Source organism: Theileria orientalis, chromosome 4, assembly GCF_000740895.1.
Source record: "Theileria orientalis strain Shintoku DNA, chromosome 4, complete genome".
NCBI lineage: Eukaryota > Apicomplexa > Aconoidasida > Piroplasmida > Theileriidae > Theileria > Theileria orientalis.
In genome coordinates this window covers 1,948,682-1,967,412 of record NC_025263.1, presented here as the reverse complement: position 1 = coordinate 1,967,412, position 18,731 = coordinate 1,948,682, and the positions used below count along the sequence as shown (strand labels likewise).

The 18,731-nt window shown below is 40.9% G+C and overlaps 7 protein-coding genes across 7 annotated transcripts; 3 read left to right on the top strand and 4 right to left on the bottom strand.

The window, feature by feature from the left end:
* Window positions 1-165: 165 nt before the first annotated feature.
* On the top strand, window positions 166-3,484 carry TOT_040000869 (FG-GAP repeat containing protein; the record flags this gene model as incomplete). Its single annotated transcript, XM_009694507.1, has 12 exons — window positions 166-406; window positions 511-666; window positions 747-867; window positions 988-1,298; window positions 1,484-1,671; window positions 1,756-1,975; window positions 2,069-2,167; window positions 2,254-2,381; window positions 2,569-2,740; window positions 2,834-2,948; window positions 3,086-3,226; window positions 3,313-3,484. 12 exons carry the CDS (start codon window positions 166-168, stop codon window positions 3,482-3,484), a joined length of 2,064 nt encoding a protein of 687 aa, XP_009692802.1.
* Window positions 3,485-4,136: 652 nt separating this feature from the next.
* TOT_040000988 (conserved hypothetical protein) lies at window positions 4,137-4,901 on the top strand (the record flags this gene model as incomplete). Its single annotated transcript, XM_009694506.1, has 4 exons — window positions 4,137-4,219; window positions 4,311-4,440; window positions 4,524-4,703; window positions 4,824-4,901. The coding sequence occupies 4 exons, from the start codon at window positions 4,137-4,139 to the stop codon at window positions 4,899-4,901; spliced, it is 471 nt and encodes a 156-aa protein (XP_009692801.1).
* Window positions 4,902-5,144: 243 nt separating this feature from the next.
* Window positions 5,145-5,672, top strand: TOT_040000987 (conserved hypothetical protein; the record flags this gene model as incomplete). Its single annotated transcript, XM_009694505.1, has 3 exons — window positions 5,145-5,162; window positions 5,409-5,472; window positions 5,554-5,672. 3 exons carry the CDS (start codon window positions 5,145-5,147, stop codon window positions 5,670-5,672), a joined length of 201 nt encoding a protein of 66 aa, XP_009692800.1.
* A 410-nt stretch (window positions 5,673-6,082) lies between these two features.
* On the bottom strand, window positions 6,083-6,661 carry TOT_040000866 (conserved hypothetical protein; the record flags this gene model as incomplete). Its single annotated transcript, XM_009694504.1, has 1 exon — window positions 6,083-6,661. The coding sequence occupies one exon, from the start codon at window positions 6,659-6,661 to the stop codon at window positions 6,083-6,085; it is 579 nt and encodes a 192-aa protein (XP_009692799.1).
* A 652-nt stretch (window positions 6,662-7,313) lies between these two features.
* Window positions 7,314-8,022, bottom strand: TOT_040000865 (peroxiredoxin 1; the record flags this gene model as incomplete). The annotated part of the gene is made up of 2 exons (XM_009694503.1): window positions 7,314-7,460; window positions 7,576-8,022. The coding sequence occupies 2 exons, from the start codon at window positions 8,020-8,022 to the stop codon at window positions 7,314-7,316; spliced, it is 594 nt and encodes a 197-aa protein (XP_009692798.1).
* A 343-nt stretch (window positions 8,023-8,365) lies between these two features.
* On the bottom strand, window positions 8,366-8,555 carry TOT_040000864 (hypothetical protein; the record flags this gene model as incomplete). The annotated part of the gene is made up of 2 exons (XM_009694502.1): window positions 8,366-8,484; window positions 8,507-8,555. 2 exons carry the CDS (start codon window positions 8,553-8,555, stop codon window positions 8,366-8,368), a joined length of 168 nt encoding a protein of 55 aa, XP_009692797.1.
* Window positions 8,556-8,716: 161 nt separating this feature from the next.
* TOT_040000863 (uncharacterized protein) lies at window positions 8,717-18,515 on the bottom strand (the record flags this gene model as incomplete). The annotated part of the gene is made up of 6 exons (XM_009694501.1): window positions 8,717-10,030; window positions 10,427-10,523; window positions 10,588-10,699; window positions 10,728-12,907; window positions 14,851-15,629; window positions 15,654-18,515. The coding sequence occupies 6 exons, from the start codon at window positions 18,513-18,515 to the stop codon at window positions 8,717-8,719; spliced, it is 7,344 nt and encodes a 2,447-aa protein (XP_009692796.1).
* Between the last annotated feature and the right edge of the window lie 216 nt (window positions 18,516-18,731).

The window sequence follows — 18,731 nt, the reverse complement described above, 5'->3', positions numbered from 1 at the left end:
GAAAATGTACCATATTAGAAAAGTAAAGAGACAAATGAGCAGTAAAACGTAGATAAAAATACGTTGTATAGTATAGTAAAATAAAATTTTAGTAACAGATAAAACAATCAAAAAAATAAGAACCTTCCACATAAAGACGACGACATATCTAAAATAGATCATATAATGGCAGAAATTAACACACTGCTGCTACTAATACTCCTAGTAGTGAGAACTGCCATATCGTACAATTTTAAACTGGAATCGACTCAGTTCAGAGGGCGAGGTTACATCGGCGACTTCGGAGACTTCGACAACACCGGCAGGCTGAACTACGCAACGTATTCGTACAACCAGAACCTACATAGGTCGACAATATACATCTACTATGAGTCAGCAAGTTCGAACAAAGTTGAAACGAATGATGGTGTGTTTTTGTGAATAAATTTAAGTTAATACTAGTTAAATAGTTAGTGCTAAAAAGTAGTACGGGATGCCAATGGTAACATTACGGGATATAAGAATATGTAGAAGCAGCGGATGGCAGGGAAGGGACGAGGTTCGACGGAAGGAATAGAGAGTTTGACGTGGAAGGAGAGTGCGACGGGCTGACGGCATCGGACCTGGATTCGAATGGGCTGCTGGATTTGCTGCTCATAATGAAGGAAAATAAACAAGATAAACCAGGTGAGAAGAGCAATAAAGTGAAGTAAAGCACGACTGATTAAAAAGTACATTAAATACAGGCGAATAATTATTGTTTTCAGAAAAAAGTGCACAGCTCTACTACCTGCTGGCATACTTCCAAAACGAGGAAGGGAGGTTCATCAACGCCTGGGACTCAAGGATGGCCCTGGAACTGCTCTTTAACAAGTTGGACCCGATAGAGTTTGTGGAAATGAACTCGAAGGGGATGGCCGACTTCACGAAAATGGAGCACCCACTGTTCGGGCACGCCACAGGAAAGGGGAACAAGCAGTCAAGGTCGTCTGACCCAGCTTTGAGAAGGTCGTCACTGCGCAACCTGAGGCCAGTGACGGTTCCCATAGGCATGTACGAGCTGACTTCAATACACCCGCTGGTTGCAGACTTCGACGGCGACGGATACTCAGACATCATGGTCCAGACGAAGACCAACAAGGTGTACTTCTGGATAAACTACGGGAAGGTCTTTTTGCCCTTCTACATGGAGTCTGTGCCTTCAATAACGTTCATCGGGTCAGTAGAGGGAGTAATACCGAACCCGCATTCGTGCTCTTTCATTGACATGAACGGAGACTGTCGTCCAGATTTAGTTCTGACATCAGAGAGAGTACAAGGTAACCCATATAACAATTTACCCACAACACCAAATATTTAGTGTATCACTATTAGTAGTAACCGTAATCAGTGATAGTGTCTCTATTAGTAATAGATAGCTAGTAGCAGTAACAAAAGTAGTAGTAATAATAGCAGTAACAAAAGTAGTAGTAGCAGTAGAAACAGCAGTGTAATTGTGATTTAGGCCCACACGTGGAAATATGGGTGTGCATGGTATCCGAGGAAAGGATTACCTATAACAGAATAGACACGACCATCCCGCTTCCGTACCACTACGGGATGATAACGTTCAACGACTTTGACTCGGATGGGACGAATGACCTCATGATACCCTTTTGCTACACAGTCGACGACGAGGGCTTTTGCGGAGACGTTATTAAGCCAGGAAGTCAATCAGTCTCGAAAGAACGCAGAAGGGACGAGGAAGGTTATGATAACTTTGAAAGTTCGGAAAAGGGACTGAAGCTGGCAATAGTGTACAACAAGCAGATGCCCTTCTGCCCACAGATGATCAGGTCGTCAGAAGAGCAGTGCCGGCACCCGGACAATTTGTGCATAAATTCGCCCATGGTATTCACGCCTTACAGGGACAAAGTAATAGCAATAGGAATCAAATACCAGTATTTGTACCCGCTGAAGACCTCAATGAAGCTGTTGTTTAGGACAGGAGACCAAGGTACTGTTGCGATGTTAACTTTAGTCACCCAGTATATAACAGCTTACTTTTGTAGTTAAAACCACCGGGAACGGTAGTTTAATAGCATGATAGGGAAGCCGATAACGCAGCTGGCTCGAGTGTCAGCGTGCGACTTCAACAATAACTCGCTGATAGATTTGATATTGCCACTGTCAACAATAGACCCGACCGGTAAATTTGATAAGTAGTGAAAACATAAGGAGTGGCCCTAGTTATAGGAAAAAAGCATTGTCACAGCATAAAATTAAATTTTGTAGACGGTAGCAAGAGGTACCTGGTGATGGTGATCAAGGACGTGGATAAGGGCCATGAAATAACGACCTTGGAGCTGAAGGACCAAGGACTGGTGCCGACACACGCAACGGCAGCGGACATAATGGACAGGGTAAGGGAAGATAAAACAGTTATTTAAGTAGCGACAACATAGTGTAAATGGAGATTGTATGCATATAAGTGGTTGGATGGCCAGTGGTTATGTTATTACGTATCTATTGAACAATAGTGAAGTAGCTAGTACCATTGACTGAACTCACTAATATTAACAATGGCGATATGGGCTAATAAATGTGCAGAGGATGCTGAACCTGTTGGTGTTTGCAACCAACGGAAAGACGCTAAACTGTTTCTACTACTCGCTGTATAAGGAAAACGTGGATCTCTTCATGAAGGTGATGACGAAGTACAAGAACATAGAGGAGTCGAAGTACCCGGACAGCTACTTCCTCTCAGGTTCGAACAACAACGGTAAGTTGTGGCTAATGAAAGCCTACTGAGGGGAATTAGCATAAAGCCTATGCACGCAGTTCATATGTAAAGAATTAAATGACTCATTATTAGGCCTGACATACAAGTTGACAGTGATAGACATACACGGAATAAAGAACGTGAGGACGGCAACCCTGAGGCCACAAACGGCATACACGCCACTATACACACCATTCACATACATAGGGTAGGTGATAAGCAGGGAAGCCGAAGGGCTATGAATTAATAGGCAGTTAGCAGTTAATTAGAGGCCGACAGTTGGCGAATAAGTTCTGGATAGATGGTGGATTCCTCGTGGATAATTGGTCCATAAATGATATGTAGGCTGGGAAAGACGAACAACTACGTGGAGGAACTGTACCTGGGAGTGGCTAGCTCAAATAAAAACTACTTCCACATGTGGATATCAATCATACCGAGCTGCACGGTGATCACGCTGCCGATTCCGCTCCACAATCCAACACAGTACGAGCAGATATAATTAGAAAGTTAAATATGCACATAGATAGAGGTATAGGCCAATGATAATTACACGTGGATGACAATTACAGGTGGATACTGAAGCTGAGCATTATACCGGGGAAGAAGCTGTTCACGATTTTGCTCTCCACGTCGCTGACACTTATAGTGCTGGGAATAGTAATTTTAATCTTCGACTTCAGAGAAAAGAGGGAAGACTACGTCAGGGCGAAGGGCTTCAGGCAGAAGTTTATAATCAACTAGCCCCCTATTGAAAGTAATACTAGATTTAAGAGGCTAATGTTCTATAATTTTAAACTATTTGTGCAAATATCTTATTATAGAGCGTCCCCAAGAACTATTTGTTAGACATAAAAGGAGGTGTGTAGGTCCCGTTGCATAAACGAGGGAGCTTATTATCATGAACACAAATTAATTCTCAGAAATGGCAAAAATAGGATGATTCCACTGACCATGCTACTTATAACATTATACGCTATAGCATATATAGCTAGTGAGCTAGGAGGAGTTATTTATGGGTGTCAGGGGTACACATTCAATGACCCAAACCTAATGGTAATAAAAGGTATAAAAGAGATATTAATCAGTAGATACGAGTATGTGTTATAAAACTAATGTGTATGCTGATAATAAATAATACAGACGCTTCAGTTGTGTGTCACTTTTCGCCAGGTTAGTTGACAGATATTCATTGGAACAGACAGGGGTGATGTTGCGGAGCTAATAAAGGTATATCGTACTATGAGGACAGTGTATACATTGAAAAGCAGTAGTAAGACAAACATGAGTTGAATTATGAATACAACAAGAAATGTGTAATGTATTTGTGTTTACACAAAGTAGTTATTGAGGCACTCAAGAAATTAAATAGGACTGCGCCCAGGGGAGGGTTAACATGTTCGAGTATAACTCAAAGTACAGTAAAGTATGTAAAGATACAGACATATACAATGTGGAGCCTTTAGGATCGGCTAAAGGGTAACTATTAGGTATTCGTACAATTAATTAAAGGCATTGAGTAGTAAAGTACTTTCGTCAGCACTATTAATGGGTAAAATTATGTTTATAGAAGCTATGTTGTTCTAAATAAGAAAATGTTTGAGGATGTGAGTGATGACGTGGAGTTTAACGTGGGCTTCGAGTGTGCGGGAGATGAAACGACAAAAGAGTCGAACAGTCTTTACGAGCTGTTAGAGAAGGTGTGTTATTGCACGAATTTAGACAGTTGGAACCTGAAACAGTTGTATTTCACGATAAAAGGGAATTTTAACATAAAACATAGGCAACACAGATAGGGAACTGGATATCAATAAACCCGGTCGGAACTAGCTTCAAAGCGACCTACTGTTGGACTTTGAGGAAAAAAGTCAATAAAGAAAACAGTATTTTGCTAGGAAGGCTGAAACGGCTTGGGCCAAAGGAAGTAAAGTATAGGACAGTTCAGTGTCACACCAACGGATCAGTACATTCAGTATTTATTGCGCAATTTAGTTAATTTAAACAAAATAGAATACTCATTGCTATGTGTAGCCGTAAAATACTATGGTTAGCAGTAGTTGCAGAAAAACTAATAAATTATCAGATTCAGCCGGATAATTACAGTTCAATCTTCTATCCGGGGGATGTGATACCAGCAAAACAAGCAGATATATCGCACTAAAAATATTAAATTAAAATTCTAACTTTTACACGCAATTTAAAAATATTTATAATGATTTATGCCGAAATTATAGCCCCCTAACAGCTTAGTGTTCATAATCTTTTAAATCTGTAAAATATCATAATAAATTTATAAAAGAGCTAAAATAGCTTAAATATTAAATAAATAATACAAAATATGGTAAAGCTGAAAAGTAAGTTTCGAAATTAATAATTTTTCCTAGAAGGGACTAAGCGTCAGCCTCTGGCAAGGAAGTATAATGTATGTTAACAATAATTATCATTTGTGTAAATATTTTCATCATTGTGGTATTGTATCCACCAAGTGATACAGTTTAATTTTACAATGTTCAAGTTGAAATATTAAATTACAGTAGATAGCTGCTCCTATGCATATTGTATCTTAATTTTCTGGATATTTTAGTTAATTGATATGTATTATTAGTTTTTAAAATCCATGATGTGTATATTTACTATGAAAACGAATTTTTATTACTAATATGGACAGATCCAGAAGATGGTATCTGCACACAAAAAGAAGATGAAGCGACTGATTAAGAAAGGGGCTAAAGGTAACAACTTACATATAGAAATTGCTGTTTATAACTTAAGTAATTTCAGTAACACAATGAGTAAAACTAACACCAACGTAGGCCAAAAGAGGAAGATACCAGAGATCCCCAACTGCATATTCAAAAAGGACATATTGGAGAATTTGAAGAGGACAAAGGAGATAGAGAAGAGGCAGAGGGAAGCGAAGTCCCAGAGCTAATTTTCTAATACAATCGCAATATTATGTGTACATGATAGTCACCTTTGTATACTTAGCTAACTTAGAGTACTTAACTGGAGAAAACACAATATCCATAGATAAGATAGCTTGGATAATATGTAACACGCAACTTATACTACAGTAGTTTTAAAAACGTGAGATGTCATAGTAAAACTATTACAAGTAGTATAATACAGTGTATTTTACATAAGTATATTACAAGAAGTATACAAATTGAATAATACAGTGTATGTTACATGTAGTATGATACAATGGTATATTACAAGTAGCGTATTACATTAGTATGTTACAGCGTATAAACCGTTGAGTTGAACAATGGATCTACGGTTGTACAAAGCTAAAGCTCCTTTATAGAGCTTTGAAATCAGCGGCCTTTACAGTGTAGGAAACTATGGCAAAAGTGGTGCTTCTGGCCCATTGCTGACATAGCTTCTGATGTCCCTGGTGACCTTGACCAGGTAGATGAGGAGGCCGAGGATGAAAGGGTTGAGGAGAAAAAACAACGATAGCGAGATTGAGACCATTATAAGCTTGAGAAAGAGGCCCCTCCACTTTTCTCCTTCCTCGGTCGCGAAGACCTTGCCGGTTTCATTGTCGACCACGTAGGCGAACTGCCAGTTTGTGCCGATGCCCTCGTTGTAGATGACTGATATGTGCTTTTGGCGGACTGCCAGCTGGTTAATGTCGGTGACGTAGGCGATGGAGACGGGGTCTTTGACGTCCTTGTCCCCGCTCTTCCACACGCACCTATCTCCGAACCTGATTTCTGTGCAGTTTGCTCCCGGGATAAAGACGTAGTCCACTCTTGAGTACGAGCGTTCAACTGTAAATTTCGTGGTGTCGTTCGGCTCAGAGCTTCCATCTGTGATTATTTTCAGTGCGTTTGGGAAGTCCGGATTATGGGCTTGGGTCAGCTGTAGCCCCAACACACCTAAGGCTATCAACAGCACCTGAGCAAGAATCATCATTTACAATATAGAATCTGTTATTAGTGACCAGATTTGGGTGGATACAGTCTCTAAAAGTGGCAAAAGAGCTACGTTCTAGAGAGCGAGCTGGTATGAAAAAAACTAGACTAAAATTAAGGAAAACTTAAGAATTTAGAGATGAACAGACGTCAGAAGTATCAGAACTAAAAATAAATGAATAAAAACAACCCGTTTATGGGTGTACTAAAAAATGTGTAAAGTCGTCTCCGTTTGTACGCTTCTGGTCCCCATCCGAAGACAAGTAATGCCAATTTTATTTCAAGCATTTAATTCTATTTAGTTATATTGATAATTCTGCCTACGTATATGTGGATTCTTCTATTATAATTCTTATTGAAGTCTGTTTAGGTTGTCAAATCGAACCCATGATTTTTTTGGCACCAGTACCCACTCTTTCTAGTCTTCTGATTTCAAATACTCCTTTATTCGTCTATACTACATAATTAAATCGCAATTAAAACATATAAATTACTCTAATTATACTTTTATTTTCAGTAGCTCCTCTATATGTCCATTACCATCGACCTCTGTACCATTCCTTCTTACAGGCCATCATCCCTGAGCCTAGTAAACTTGTATTTATTTAATGTATTGAATAAACTAAAGTGTAAAATGCGTTTAACGAATGAAATCAAGACAGTTTAGTCGTTAAATGGGCTATAACACCCTCAGTGGTGGGTGCCATTCCCTTATCACCTAGTTTCCAGTTTGCAGGGCAGACCTCGCCCTTCGTCTCGAAGACCTGGAGAGCGTCCACTAGTCTTAGCACCTCATTTACCTATGCAAGTATTAGAGGAGTATTTATCTGTATCTGTGTGTTTGTTAGTGGTTATAAAATGACGCCTGGCCAACTCACCAACTACTCAATATCTAAGTATGTTACATAAACTCACATTACGTCCTAATGGAAGGTTATTAACCAGCTGGTGCTGGAGAACGCCCTTCTTGTCGATCAAAAAGAGGCCTCTCAATGCTACACCTGAGTCGTCCAGGACTCCGTAATTCGTTGCAACCTCCTTGGTCAAATCCGCCAACATCGGAAACTTGACCTGGCCAACTCCAGCCTTGTCGCGTGGAGTGTTTCTCCAGGCCAAGTGGCAGAATTTTGAGTCGACGCTGCAGGCCAGAAGCTGAACGTTTCTCTGTTCGAACTGTGCAACTGCGTCGTTGAAGGCTACTATTTCAGTAGGACAAACGAAGGTAAAGTCGAGCGGGTAGAAGAAGAGGACGACGTACTTTTTGGAGAGGTAATCGCCCAGGGAAATTTCTTTAAAGGATCCGTCGGGCATCACTGCCTCGCACTTGAAGTTGGGAGCCTGAAGTCCAACCTTAGCGAGCATTTTTTAATAATGTACTTGAAAGACTATACAACAGGGGGAACTAGTGATCGGTTAGTAATGTAAAGGTTACAAGGAAAATAACTGCTTAACAACTCGTTATAGGGTAGATCGCTTGATTACTTAAGATTAATATAAAACAATCGGCAAATCTAGCAAGCGACAAATGTAACAATTGACAGACAGAAAGCAGATAACAGTGTTCTAATAAGTAGTTTATTTTAAAAAGGGGTGGGCGGAGAATATGAGGCATGGAAAGCCCCAAAATTACACATGTTCTAATTTCTCAGCGAATTTCTAAAACAAGTGTACGTATAATATAAACTAATAGAGATATACTTGGAAGTCAGAAAAAACCCAAAGATTCCACTCCGAAACTGTGGAAAATGAACTTAATAGCTGTCGAAGGGGGGTCTCTTGCCACTTCTGCAATTATTACTAATATTAGTGAAGATACCGTCTTAGCTAAATAAAATTATAAAAATACGTGATGGCCCATGACAATATGATGCACATTTTACCACTTTACACTCCATTTATTAACACATTTGAAGCAATCAATAAATAACAAGTTTAAACTTCGTGAGTATGAAGGCATTATACAGGGTATAAAATTAATTTTTGGTGCTGAATAGCAAGGGAAATGTACTATGTTCCAGGCCCGATGACAGTGTGTGAAGGGCAGGAGCATAGCACACTAGATCTTCTCAGTCCACACTTCGTCTATTAATTCGTAAACCTTTTCCTTCCCGTTTTTCAAGTGAATGATAAACTTGTTCCCAATCACATTGATTTTATTGGAATACTGTTCCGGGTCGAGAGTGTGCCAAATGACGTCAGTTCCGTCACGGACTCCGCTGAATGAGAAGTGCGGCTTGGGCTCCAGGGTCCGAACCTTGCCCGAGTAGGTGTTGGTGTAAGAGTACGTGTCGTAGACAGAGCGGACACTTATGACCACAGGGTTCGTTTGGGACAGGTCAATGGCAGTCCAGGGGAGGTCCTTGTGCTTGACGAACTTCTTCTTAAAGCCACTGAGGAGATAGAGAGTAATCTCGAACATTTCGTCAAACTCGTACTTGACGAGGTTGACCTTGCGAGCGTACTCGGTGTAGGCCAGCCCCTGCCACAGGAGCGAATGCGACTTGAAGAATAGGAACTTGTCGTCGCTGGTAACTCTGGAAAAGGCGTAGCCCTGTCGGGACCTGTAGGTGCCGACGTTGTCGGACTGCGAGTAGTCGAACTTCGGGTGGCTCCACCGGTAGTCAATGTTGAGCTCGACGGGCAGCGGCTCATTGGATATTTCTGGGCGTTCGTGGGATGACTTTGGAATTAAAGATGGCTCCCGGTGGAGGTCGTGCCCCTCGGGAGTGAAAAGTGGCCTTGGGGTTGAAGGGAGTTTGTCTGGGAATAACATCCTCATAGTGTAGTTCCCGGGTGAGTCTGGGAATATGAGGACCGTGTCTGGGTAGTTGTCCTTTTCAGGCTCCCAGATGACGGTGTTGCCCTTCTTGATAAGGCCGAAGAGGTAGGGATAGGCTGAAGTGAACGTGTGTGTGTCAGCCTCCTGGTCGTACTCGTAGTGAATGAGCTGAGTGCTTGCGGTGTTTTTGAGGTTGAGAAGAATGAGCTTTTTGATGGGGTCGACGATTTGGTCCCGCTCTCTCTGCGACCTGGGAACTGTGCTCTCAGTTTGCTTCGAGACGGAGGTGGAGCGTTGAGAGGACACATCGCTTGGGAAAACAACGCGCACTACGGGCTGGTTGTTCTCATCCTTGAAGATGAGGACCGTGTCAGGGTAGGGCCCCTCCTCGTGGCTCCAAATCACATTGTTCCCCTTCTTTACTGTGTCTAGAATATAGGGGTCCTTTGCACTATAAATGTGGATGTCGTTATCCTCGTCGTACTCGTATTCGACCTTCTTAGTGCTAACTCGGTCGTTAATGTCCAAAATCGTCAAATTGCTCCCATTGTTGCCGTCTAGAACCGTGTAATACATCGATTCCATTTGGTTCTCTGATGCGATGCAGATCGCAGCGTTTCGACGCTGAATCCAGAAAGTATATATTAAAAACCATATTAGTGAGTTATGGCTCTTCATAAAACAGTCATTGAACTGGTCTACCTGCCGTTAGCTCGTAGAATCCAGTTCGAGATGGGGGTTAGCCGAAGACAATATAAATTTGAATTCCTCCTCTATAATAAAACCCAGTCATCGGAAAAATATTTAAATCAAGCCCGTATTTGTATTGTTCATGTACGTTTATTATATTTATGTCTCATTCTCGTTCCTGCATTTCATAGAGCAGGTATGCAGTAATCAGGCATATATATCAATTACTATGAATTTATACTAAATAATTTCAAAGTGAGTGTGAATCTGTATAATATACTTAAAATCATTTATAACGTTCCAAAAGATTGAAAGTTTTCTGTGATCAGAGACTTTATCCACATGGGTCCAGAGGTGTGTCGACAACCTCGTATTGGAGTCCTCAATGGATTCGCTGTTTCACATCTGTGTTTTGAACTAACATTTAATCTAATTAAATATAGTTCACAAATTTTTACGTCATCTGGGCAGTGGCAGTGGGCATCGCTTCCTCGCCGTTACCCCCGGCACTCTTGACGACTTTCTTGGTTCGTTGCGGCTGCGCACACGCCTCAATCGAGCCAAACATCACTATATTCTACTTTACAATTAAATCCACTGTCAGATGTATCATCTTCTATATCCTTTTGCTGATTCTCTTCATTAGGCGTTGATTCGTTCTCTTCACTAGCAATTTCTTCATTTTCCTTTGACACATTTTCTTCATTAACCGTTCTTTCGTTATCTTCACAAGCACTTTGTTCATTTTCCTTTGACTCATTTTCATGTGTCTTTGATTGGTCACGATGACCGCTACCACTAGGCTCCTGTTCATTGTTCTTTAACTCGTTCTCTTCATTCTCCTTTAACTCACCCTCTCCATTCTCCTTTGTATCATTGTCCTTAATATCAGATGATCCGTTTTCATTACTAGCATTTGAATCGGTTTCTTGTGACTCAGTTGCTTCAGCTTGGGTATTATCTTCACTTCTTAATTGAACTGAACCGCTAGCTTCATAAGTAGTTGGTTCAACGGATCCACAATCTTCTACTTTACTGATATTTCCATCATCCGTTGTCTCATCGGCGCTTACGGTCGTGGATTGATCAGCTTCAGTATCTTGTGTCTCAGCTGATTCCGCTGGCTCAGGGCGTGGACTATCTGTGGGACCGTTAACCTGTTTATAATTTTCTGCTTTCGGCTTGTTGACCTTTAACTCCCACTTCTTCTGCATGAACACGTATCCGAGGTATGAGTTGGTGAATAAAATAAATATCGTCTTGGCTTGCACGTGGTACACGATCTTAGAAGGGTACTCCCTTTCGTAGTTTAACAGGGGCGTGACATCGTCTCTGCGCGACCATAGCTTCTTGCCCATGTGCTTTACGAGTAGGCACTTGGAGCCTTCCCTGAAGGCAAACACCAGAGTCGACGTTTGAATGCCTGATTCAGTAACCGTAAACTTCAATTCGTCGTTCTGGCGTATGTTTCCGTAGTCTGTAAGCGTAAATATCTCGAGCCCCTTTTTATCGACTGTGTCCAGGTACGAAGGCGTGCCAACTTTCTGGTACCATGTTCCGTCCAAGCACATGAACTCCAGGTACGTGGTCCAAAATACGATCCATATCACCAGTTCGTTGGTGTTGTAGGCCACGCTAACTGGGTATTTGTGGATCCACGAGTCGTCTAATGAGCGCTTCGTTTGTGTGCCCGTTGAGCGTTTACCGTTAGACTCCACAGTATCACTGATTTCAGATCCAACGTCGTCTGAGTCGTCGTCGAGGTCGTGGTTCGTCAGAGGGCTCGTGTCGAGGAACCAAACGTCTATGTCCTTGTGCTTTATTCTTACGCACTGTACGTTTCTTTTAAAGTCGAAGACGAGAATGTCCTTGTTTATCACGTGTTGCTTTAAAGTGAACCTGGACAGGTCAAGTTCGGCTTCTTTTCCGCTAAGGTTCAGGCCCATGAGTTTAAGTCCCTTGGTGTCGAAGCACTCAGGAGAATCTTCATCGTCTGAGGAGCTGTCCTGCAAGTTTATCTCTCGCGGTTTGTTAACTTCTTCCTCCTTATACTCCTCCTCTTCCTGGTCCTGGAAGACAGGTTCGGATAATTCGTAACCATCCTCTTCCTCATCTTCCTCCTTACTGCTGAGAGCCTCCTCTTCGACACTTTGTTTATCCTGTTCTTGTTTGTTATCCACAATAGTTTTCGACTTAATCATGAGCACATTGTTCGGTTTAAGAGAGAAGTGGCATTCTATTTTACGTTCTCCATTCTTTTTCGGCCCAACTACCACTTGATAAGGGTACACCTTATCCTCAAAGGTGAAAAGAACGTCGTCACCTCTTTTAACTCTAAAGATCAAGAATGATTCGAAGCACGTGAACACGTCTGAACCATTGTTTCGTGAGTATCTATATTTCGCGGTGGTTATTTTGCGTAAAATGTTTAGTGTGAATAGGTTGCCTATTTCGGCCGGTGCTACCTGGAATGTGTGTCTTTCAGTAGTCCCATTGAGTTTATAAATCTTTATGTTTTTGTCTTCCTTGTCGTATTCCACGATGATCCCGTATTCTCCGGGCGATGACGTTTCCCAAATCTTACTTGAATTGACGTTGATTTTTTTGAACACAAAATTACCTTTTGCCGTGTATGTGGTAATTTTTTTTGCTATATCGTCGCATTCTATTTCCTCTTCCGTGAATAGGTCTCTGATGTTGAGTGTCACTGGGTGTTTATTTTCATAAGTCCTCTTAACACAGCGTCCTATTGCCTCTATGAAGCTGTATTTAGGATCTCTTCGCTTTAATTTTCTCGCTAATATCTGCAATAAATCCAATAGTTGATATTTGTTAAGGGATTGAATCTGAGTTTTTAAATCTTTCTGGTTCTCAGGGACCGGTGGTGGAGGATCTGGGAGCTGAGGAGTGGAAATATCTGTTACTTCTACTATTATTATAGAGCCAGCAGTGGCATATTTTCCATTTTTGCCAAGTGTTCCGCCTTTTAAATTTTCATTAGTGTTATTTGGCGGTTTAGCTGCTGAGGTTATATTTTCACTACATTTAGCCGGTTTGCCTCCGCATAGTAATTCTAAATATATTAGTAACCATACTATGGTACTATAATGGTTCATATAAAATTAAAGCTGCGCAATAAGCCATTTTTAAGAACTAGAACCGGTTGCGGCTGGGGCATGAATTAGCGGCTTAAACTTACTCTACCATAGGCTATATTTTCTAATTCTTTTTAAATTTTTTAATACAAATAGTAAATGACTGGGAATTTATTTTTTGTAGCATTTTTTAGTCCAATATCTAGTTTTCCATGCTATCCAACCTTTTGAAGGTGTAGAAAGAGAAACACAAATTTTTCTTTATTTTAATATAAACTCCTTCTCGATCTTCCTTACAAGTATGTCAAACTGACAGCCACTTTTAATTCAGCGTAGACTAACCATATAAGATTTATGCAATATTTTATGGTAAATACGACTATATTGCTATTGTACCACTCATTTCTGAGTAATACACACAAATTAACTCCAATTTTTTCTGAATTTAATCGATTCAAAGTGTGTGTAACTGTAATAATATTGTGTACTGAATCTTTTAAAACTTAAATTGATAAATAAGACTGCAATTTTTAAACTACTTAACATTAAAACTGAATTTGAAACTGAAAACGTATGATGGAAACAATAAGTCTATAATATTATACATTTGAATATTTACTATAATTACAATTAAATCAATGATGAAATCGAGGGCTGTAACTGAACCGAGTTACTGACATAGAATAAGTTTACAACTTAGTGCCAAATGCCATTTCGTCAGATATTGAATGGCTTCGCTACTGCTATTCGATTCATCACATAATCACTTATTTATCCCTTTGATTTTGTAACATATATAGCTATATTGCTGATCCTTTTATGAGTTTTTGGGATTTGGAACCCGTGGGGTCGACGTTCAATCTACTCGTAAAGTTTACAGCTCTAATTACCATATACTTCCATATAAACACTCGTGATGATATATAATGGCGTATACAGTGGGATTCCATGCCGTTTTTTCAAACGTCAGCTGAACTCGTGCACATACATACTGGTGTGCAAAGTAACGCGTACGTGTATTTTATTTTAAATTAGTTAAAACAGGCGTTTAAAACAAATTTAAACAAAATGAACAATTAAATCACCGTTTCTGGATTACAATAAAACAAAACAAGATCCATTGGTCCAATGGATCACAACGGCATCTGCTGCCTCGTTAAGGACTGTGTTGAGGAGTGTGCGTCCTTAGTCTTATAATTTGTCATTTATACACAAAGTGATGCGATATCTCCCAAGCTTGTCAGCGGCCTCGACATTACGTACATCTTGTTGCCGCTAGTGCTCAGAGTTGATTAGAGCACTAGGGGCGCCTGTTTTTCGTTTGCCGAGTTGCTCGTTCTGTAACAAGGTAGCATGGCTGGTCTCGTGCGCATGCTTTATCTGTGGTCGTGGTCAGAACTCATTTGCTTGGGCCCTCAGCGGTGGCTGCGTTGCCTTCACCCCCTAACTCTAACAAACTACGTGAACATTTTCATATCGTCAGGGAACTCAGAAAACTTTCCGTCTGTGGCCTGAGCGTAGTTCGTGACAGTTCCGTTGAGGTGTACAAGTTGTATCCTCTTGGGGTCATTCACAGGCTGAGCCTTGATCTTGTACACGTACAAGAACGGGTCTACTGTCTCCGACAGGACTTGCGCTTTGTACTTGACTGGGTTCATTGCGTATTGGTCCTTTGTAGTGTATGTTACTATGTCATTCTCGATTTCTTTGGAAATAGCATCCTTTTCTAGTGAGCGTACAGTCGCTGTGGTGCTTGGTTGCCCTACTATTTCGCTCTTGCTCATGTCAACTTCAATTGGTTCTGGCTTCTTCGCATATGAGAAACTCATCACTTGTCCATTAAACTTGTACATCAGAGCAATGACTCCAAAGTCGACTGCTATCAGGAGACTCTTCTTTTCAAACTTGACACACTTGGGGTATATTAAAGCGTGTTTTTTCTCATCATAGTTCCAAAACATCTTACCATCATACTTGACCTCCGTGCACTTATTGTTACGATGAAATTCAAACGAATGATCTTCTCCGTCCACCTTTTTATCGTATGCGTTTTCGTCATTTTCCATGTGTTTCGTAACATCATTGGGGTCAACCGTGATTATCGTAATCTTCCCTACGTCAAATGCTCTCATAATTTCCAAGTCAGTCATAGCGTTCATTGTCATTGCTGCCTTCTGTCCTGATCCGTCCTGTGCGTCTAAATCAACCCACTGATCCGTTGTCTTATCTTTTCTAAACGATACTACACCGTCTGGTAGGTGCACCGTTACCTCCATGCCAGTTTGTCCATCCTCTTTAACAGTAACCGTGACACACTCACGTAAACCCTGTGAATCCCATATTACCTTACCTTTGTCAATAACCTTATTGAAAAGGAAGTTATAGTTTGCGGAAAACATGTAAGACTTTCCACTTGGCTGATAGTATACTTGTAATGTTGATGCTTTGTGATGTATATCAAGCTCGAGTATAGGAGGTATAGTAATCCATGTTTTGCCTTCATGTTTGTGGTAATGTATGTACTGTTTATTAGCCAAGTATAAGGTTACGTTACTCATGTGCGCAAACATTCCGATACCGTCTGCGTACACCTCAACTGCGTATTCCTCTGGAACTGTGGTGTCCCAAATTTTGTGATTTTCTTTTTCATTAACAAGATTAAATCCGTATCCCACGTTTGCTTTATATGTTCCCAACTTTTCTGTGGCGTAGTATGCATATGAGTCAGTGTTCTTGCGGTGTGATAGGTTTAGAGGAGCTGCGTGCAACTTATCATTTGTCTCTCTACCCTTACCATCTACAATTTGAATTTTACCATCTACTTTTATAACTGGTAGTTGTTGAGTTGACTTAGTTGATTTAACGTCGTCCTGTACCTGTTTAGTTGTCTTAGTAGTCGGCTCAACTTTAGTCGGTTCAAATGTTTTCATAGGCTTTTGTGGCTCTTGTCTCTTCGCTGGCTTTGTTTCATGTGGCTCCGGAGGCTCTGGTGGCTCTTCAAACTCGTGTGCTTTATACAGGTCTGGTCTATACCCTTCTATCTTCGTCAACTTGGGGAATGTCATATCCTTAGGGTAAAACACTCTGAGTATTGGCTTCGACCCTTCAACAGGAATTATATACACTTTTTCCGGATATCTTCCGTCTCTCGAGTACCACAATAAATCGTTATCCTTTCTTACCTCATAGAACAAGTAGGGTCTATTTGCATAGTATACGTATCGCCCCTTAGCATCCATTTCAAACTTGAACTGGCTAGTATCTTTCTTTGCTCTAATGTCCAGTGTTATATACTCAGGCTTAAATGGTGTTGAAAAATCAACCACTCTCTTGCCGTATTGGTCTAGGGAAACTGTCACTTTATTGGGAAAGTTACTACTGAATGCCTCTAACACCGCCTGATCGGCAACAATCCTATTAATCAGGTATCCTGACTTACATACAAACACTCTCGTACCGTCTGGTTCCTCTCTAAATTCAATCTTACTTGTGCTCTGAAGGTCCTTGACGTTAACAGTTATAAGGGTTGGTTTTACCTCTTCAACCTTCTCTGGTTCTCGTGGTTTCAATACCCTGAGTATTCCATCAATACCTTCATCTTGTCCTGGGTACAACACTCTAAGTGTTGATCCCTTTCCTGGAATTTTAAATATGAGTACTCTGTCTGGACATTCGTTATCTGGGAACTGACGCACTGCCACTCCTTGCTTCAGGACCTTTTTAATGAGATGATTCGGCTCACATGTGAACCTGTGTATATCATAGTTTTTGTCATAGGTATACTTGACTCCTCTAGAGTTTTCGAACCTCTTAATATCAATATCAACCAAATTCGGACTGGCTGGCGCCATCACGTACTCTTGATCTGAAGCCACGTCCTCTGCGGATGGGAAAAGCACTCTCATGACTTCGCTGTTGTCTGGCAACACAATAATAATTACTTCGTCGGGGAGAGGCCCTGACTGATGCACGTACTTAACTCTGTCGCCCTTTGTGATTTTGCGGATTCTCAATCCTGCCTTGGGCTTAAAACTGTGAATGAAGTACCTTTTGTTGAAGTGATAATGTACCTGGTCTGTGCTCCACCTGTTCAATAAGTCAATATCAATTGTCCTTCTCGTCCGGTGTTCGGTGTCTCTATGTCTATGTGCCATTTCATATTCTTGATATGGATCGTGGTGCCGCACTACTTGGCTCTGGAACTTTGGCTGTTCCGCAGACCTTCCAGTTTTCTTATCCAAAACCCTGTGTGCTGGCAGATGCGGCTTCTCCATTTCCATATCCGAGCTGGATGTTCCCTCTACTGGCACGAAGGCCTTAATTTCAAAGACTCCGGGCGACTTCTCCAAGACTGTCAGCTTGTCTGCGTATCTATTAGGTTCCGACACCCACACCTGCTCTGCGTTTTCATCTATTGCCCCTTCGAACAATACTCCTTCAGCTGCAGAGAATGTGTGTGTTCTTGATTTATCGTCGTAATCGTAAATTACTGAATTGGTCGATTTCTTTCTGCTTATGTCCAGCAATATTGTTCTAAAGTTTCCTGGTTGCTTTTTGTGCTCGGATGGTTGTTTGTGGTGGCTAGAGGACGTAGATTTGAGTTTAGTGAATGATCTTTCGGAACGTGTGTCATAAGGATCTTGAATTGACACATGATCAAAAATCCCTGAAGTGAAATCCTCTTCTGGGAATTCGGGTTGATATTGCGATTTATGTGTTGGTTTGGGCCCTCGTGTAAATGCGGGAACGAAAGCTTGTCCTTTGTGTTGTCTCGTGTAATGATGCTTATCTACAACATCAAAGTCTTGAAATCCCTGGTCTTGAAAGTAATCGGGGGATTGTGAGTATTGATGAGAGTAGGGATCGGGAAATTGTTGACCGTAACCCTGACCCATGAATTGAGAATATGAAGGATCGTAACCTTGGGTGTAAGCTTGATCGTATGATTGTCCGTAAGCCTGGTCGAATGATTGTCCAAAAGCCTCGTCGTATAATTGTCCATAAGCCTGGTCGTATTGTTGTGGATATGCTTGTTCAGAGGGTTGAGAATATGATTGATCGTAACCATAACCGTAACCTGCGTATCCTTGATCATAACCGTATGCGTATCCAGGATCATACTGTCCCCCGTAGCCTTGATCGTAGCCGTAGTATTGAGTGTTGGGATCTACAAAACCACCCTCAGGGTAACCAGGTTGAGTACTACCGTAGGGATCCGAAATAACGGATTTTAACCTACTAATTAGTACTAGCGATAGTATAGTACAGCGGTAAATTGAATTATTGTTCATTTTGGTTATATAATTAATGTTTATATAGTATCGGTGTTACTCATGGTAACGATACCATATACATTACTACTTATCTAAGTAGAGATTGTACTATAGTACAAGTATCATTGAACAGTGTTAGCCCGAGGCTAAGGTTACTAAATTTTACAAATATAAAATCATTTTGCTATTACAAATATATATATACAAATTTAAGTCTGCGATAAAGCTAAATTA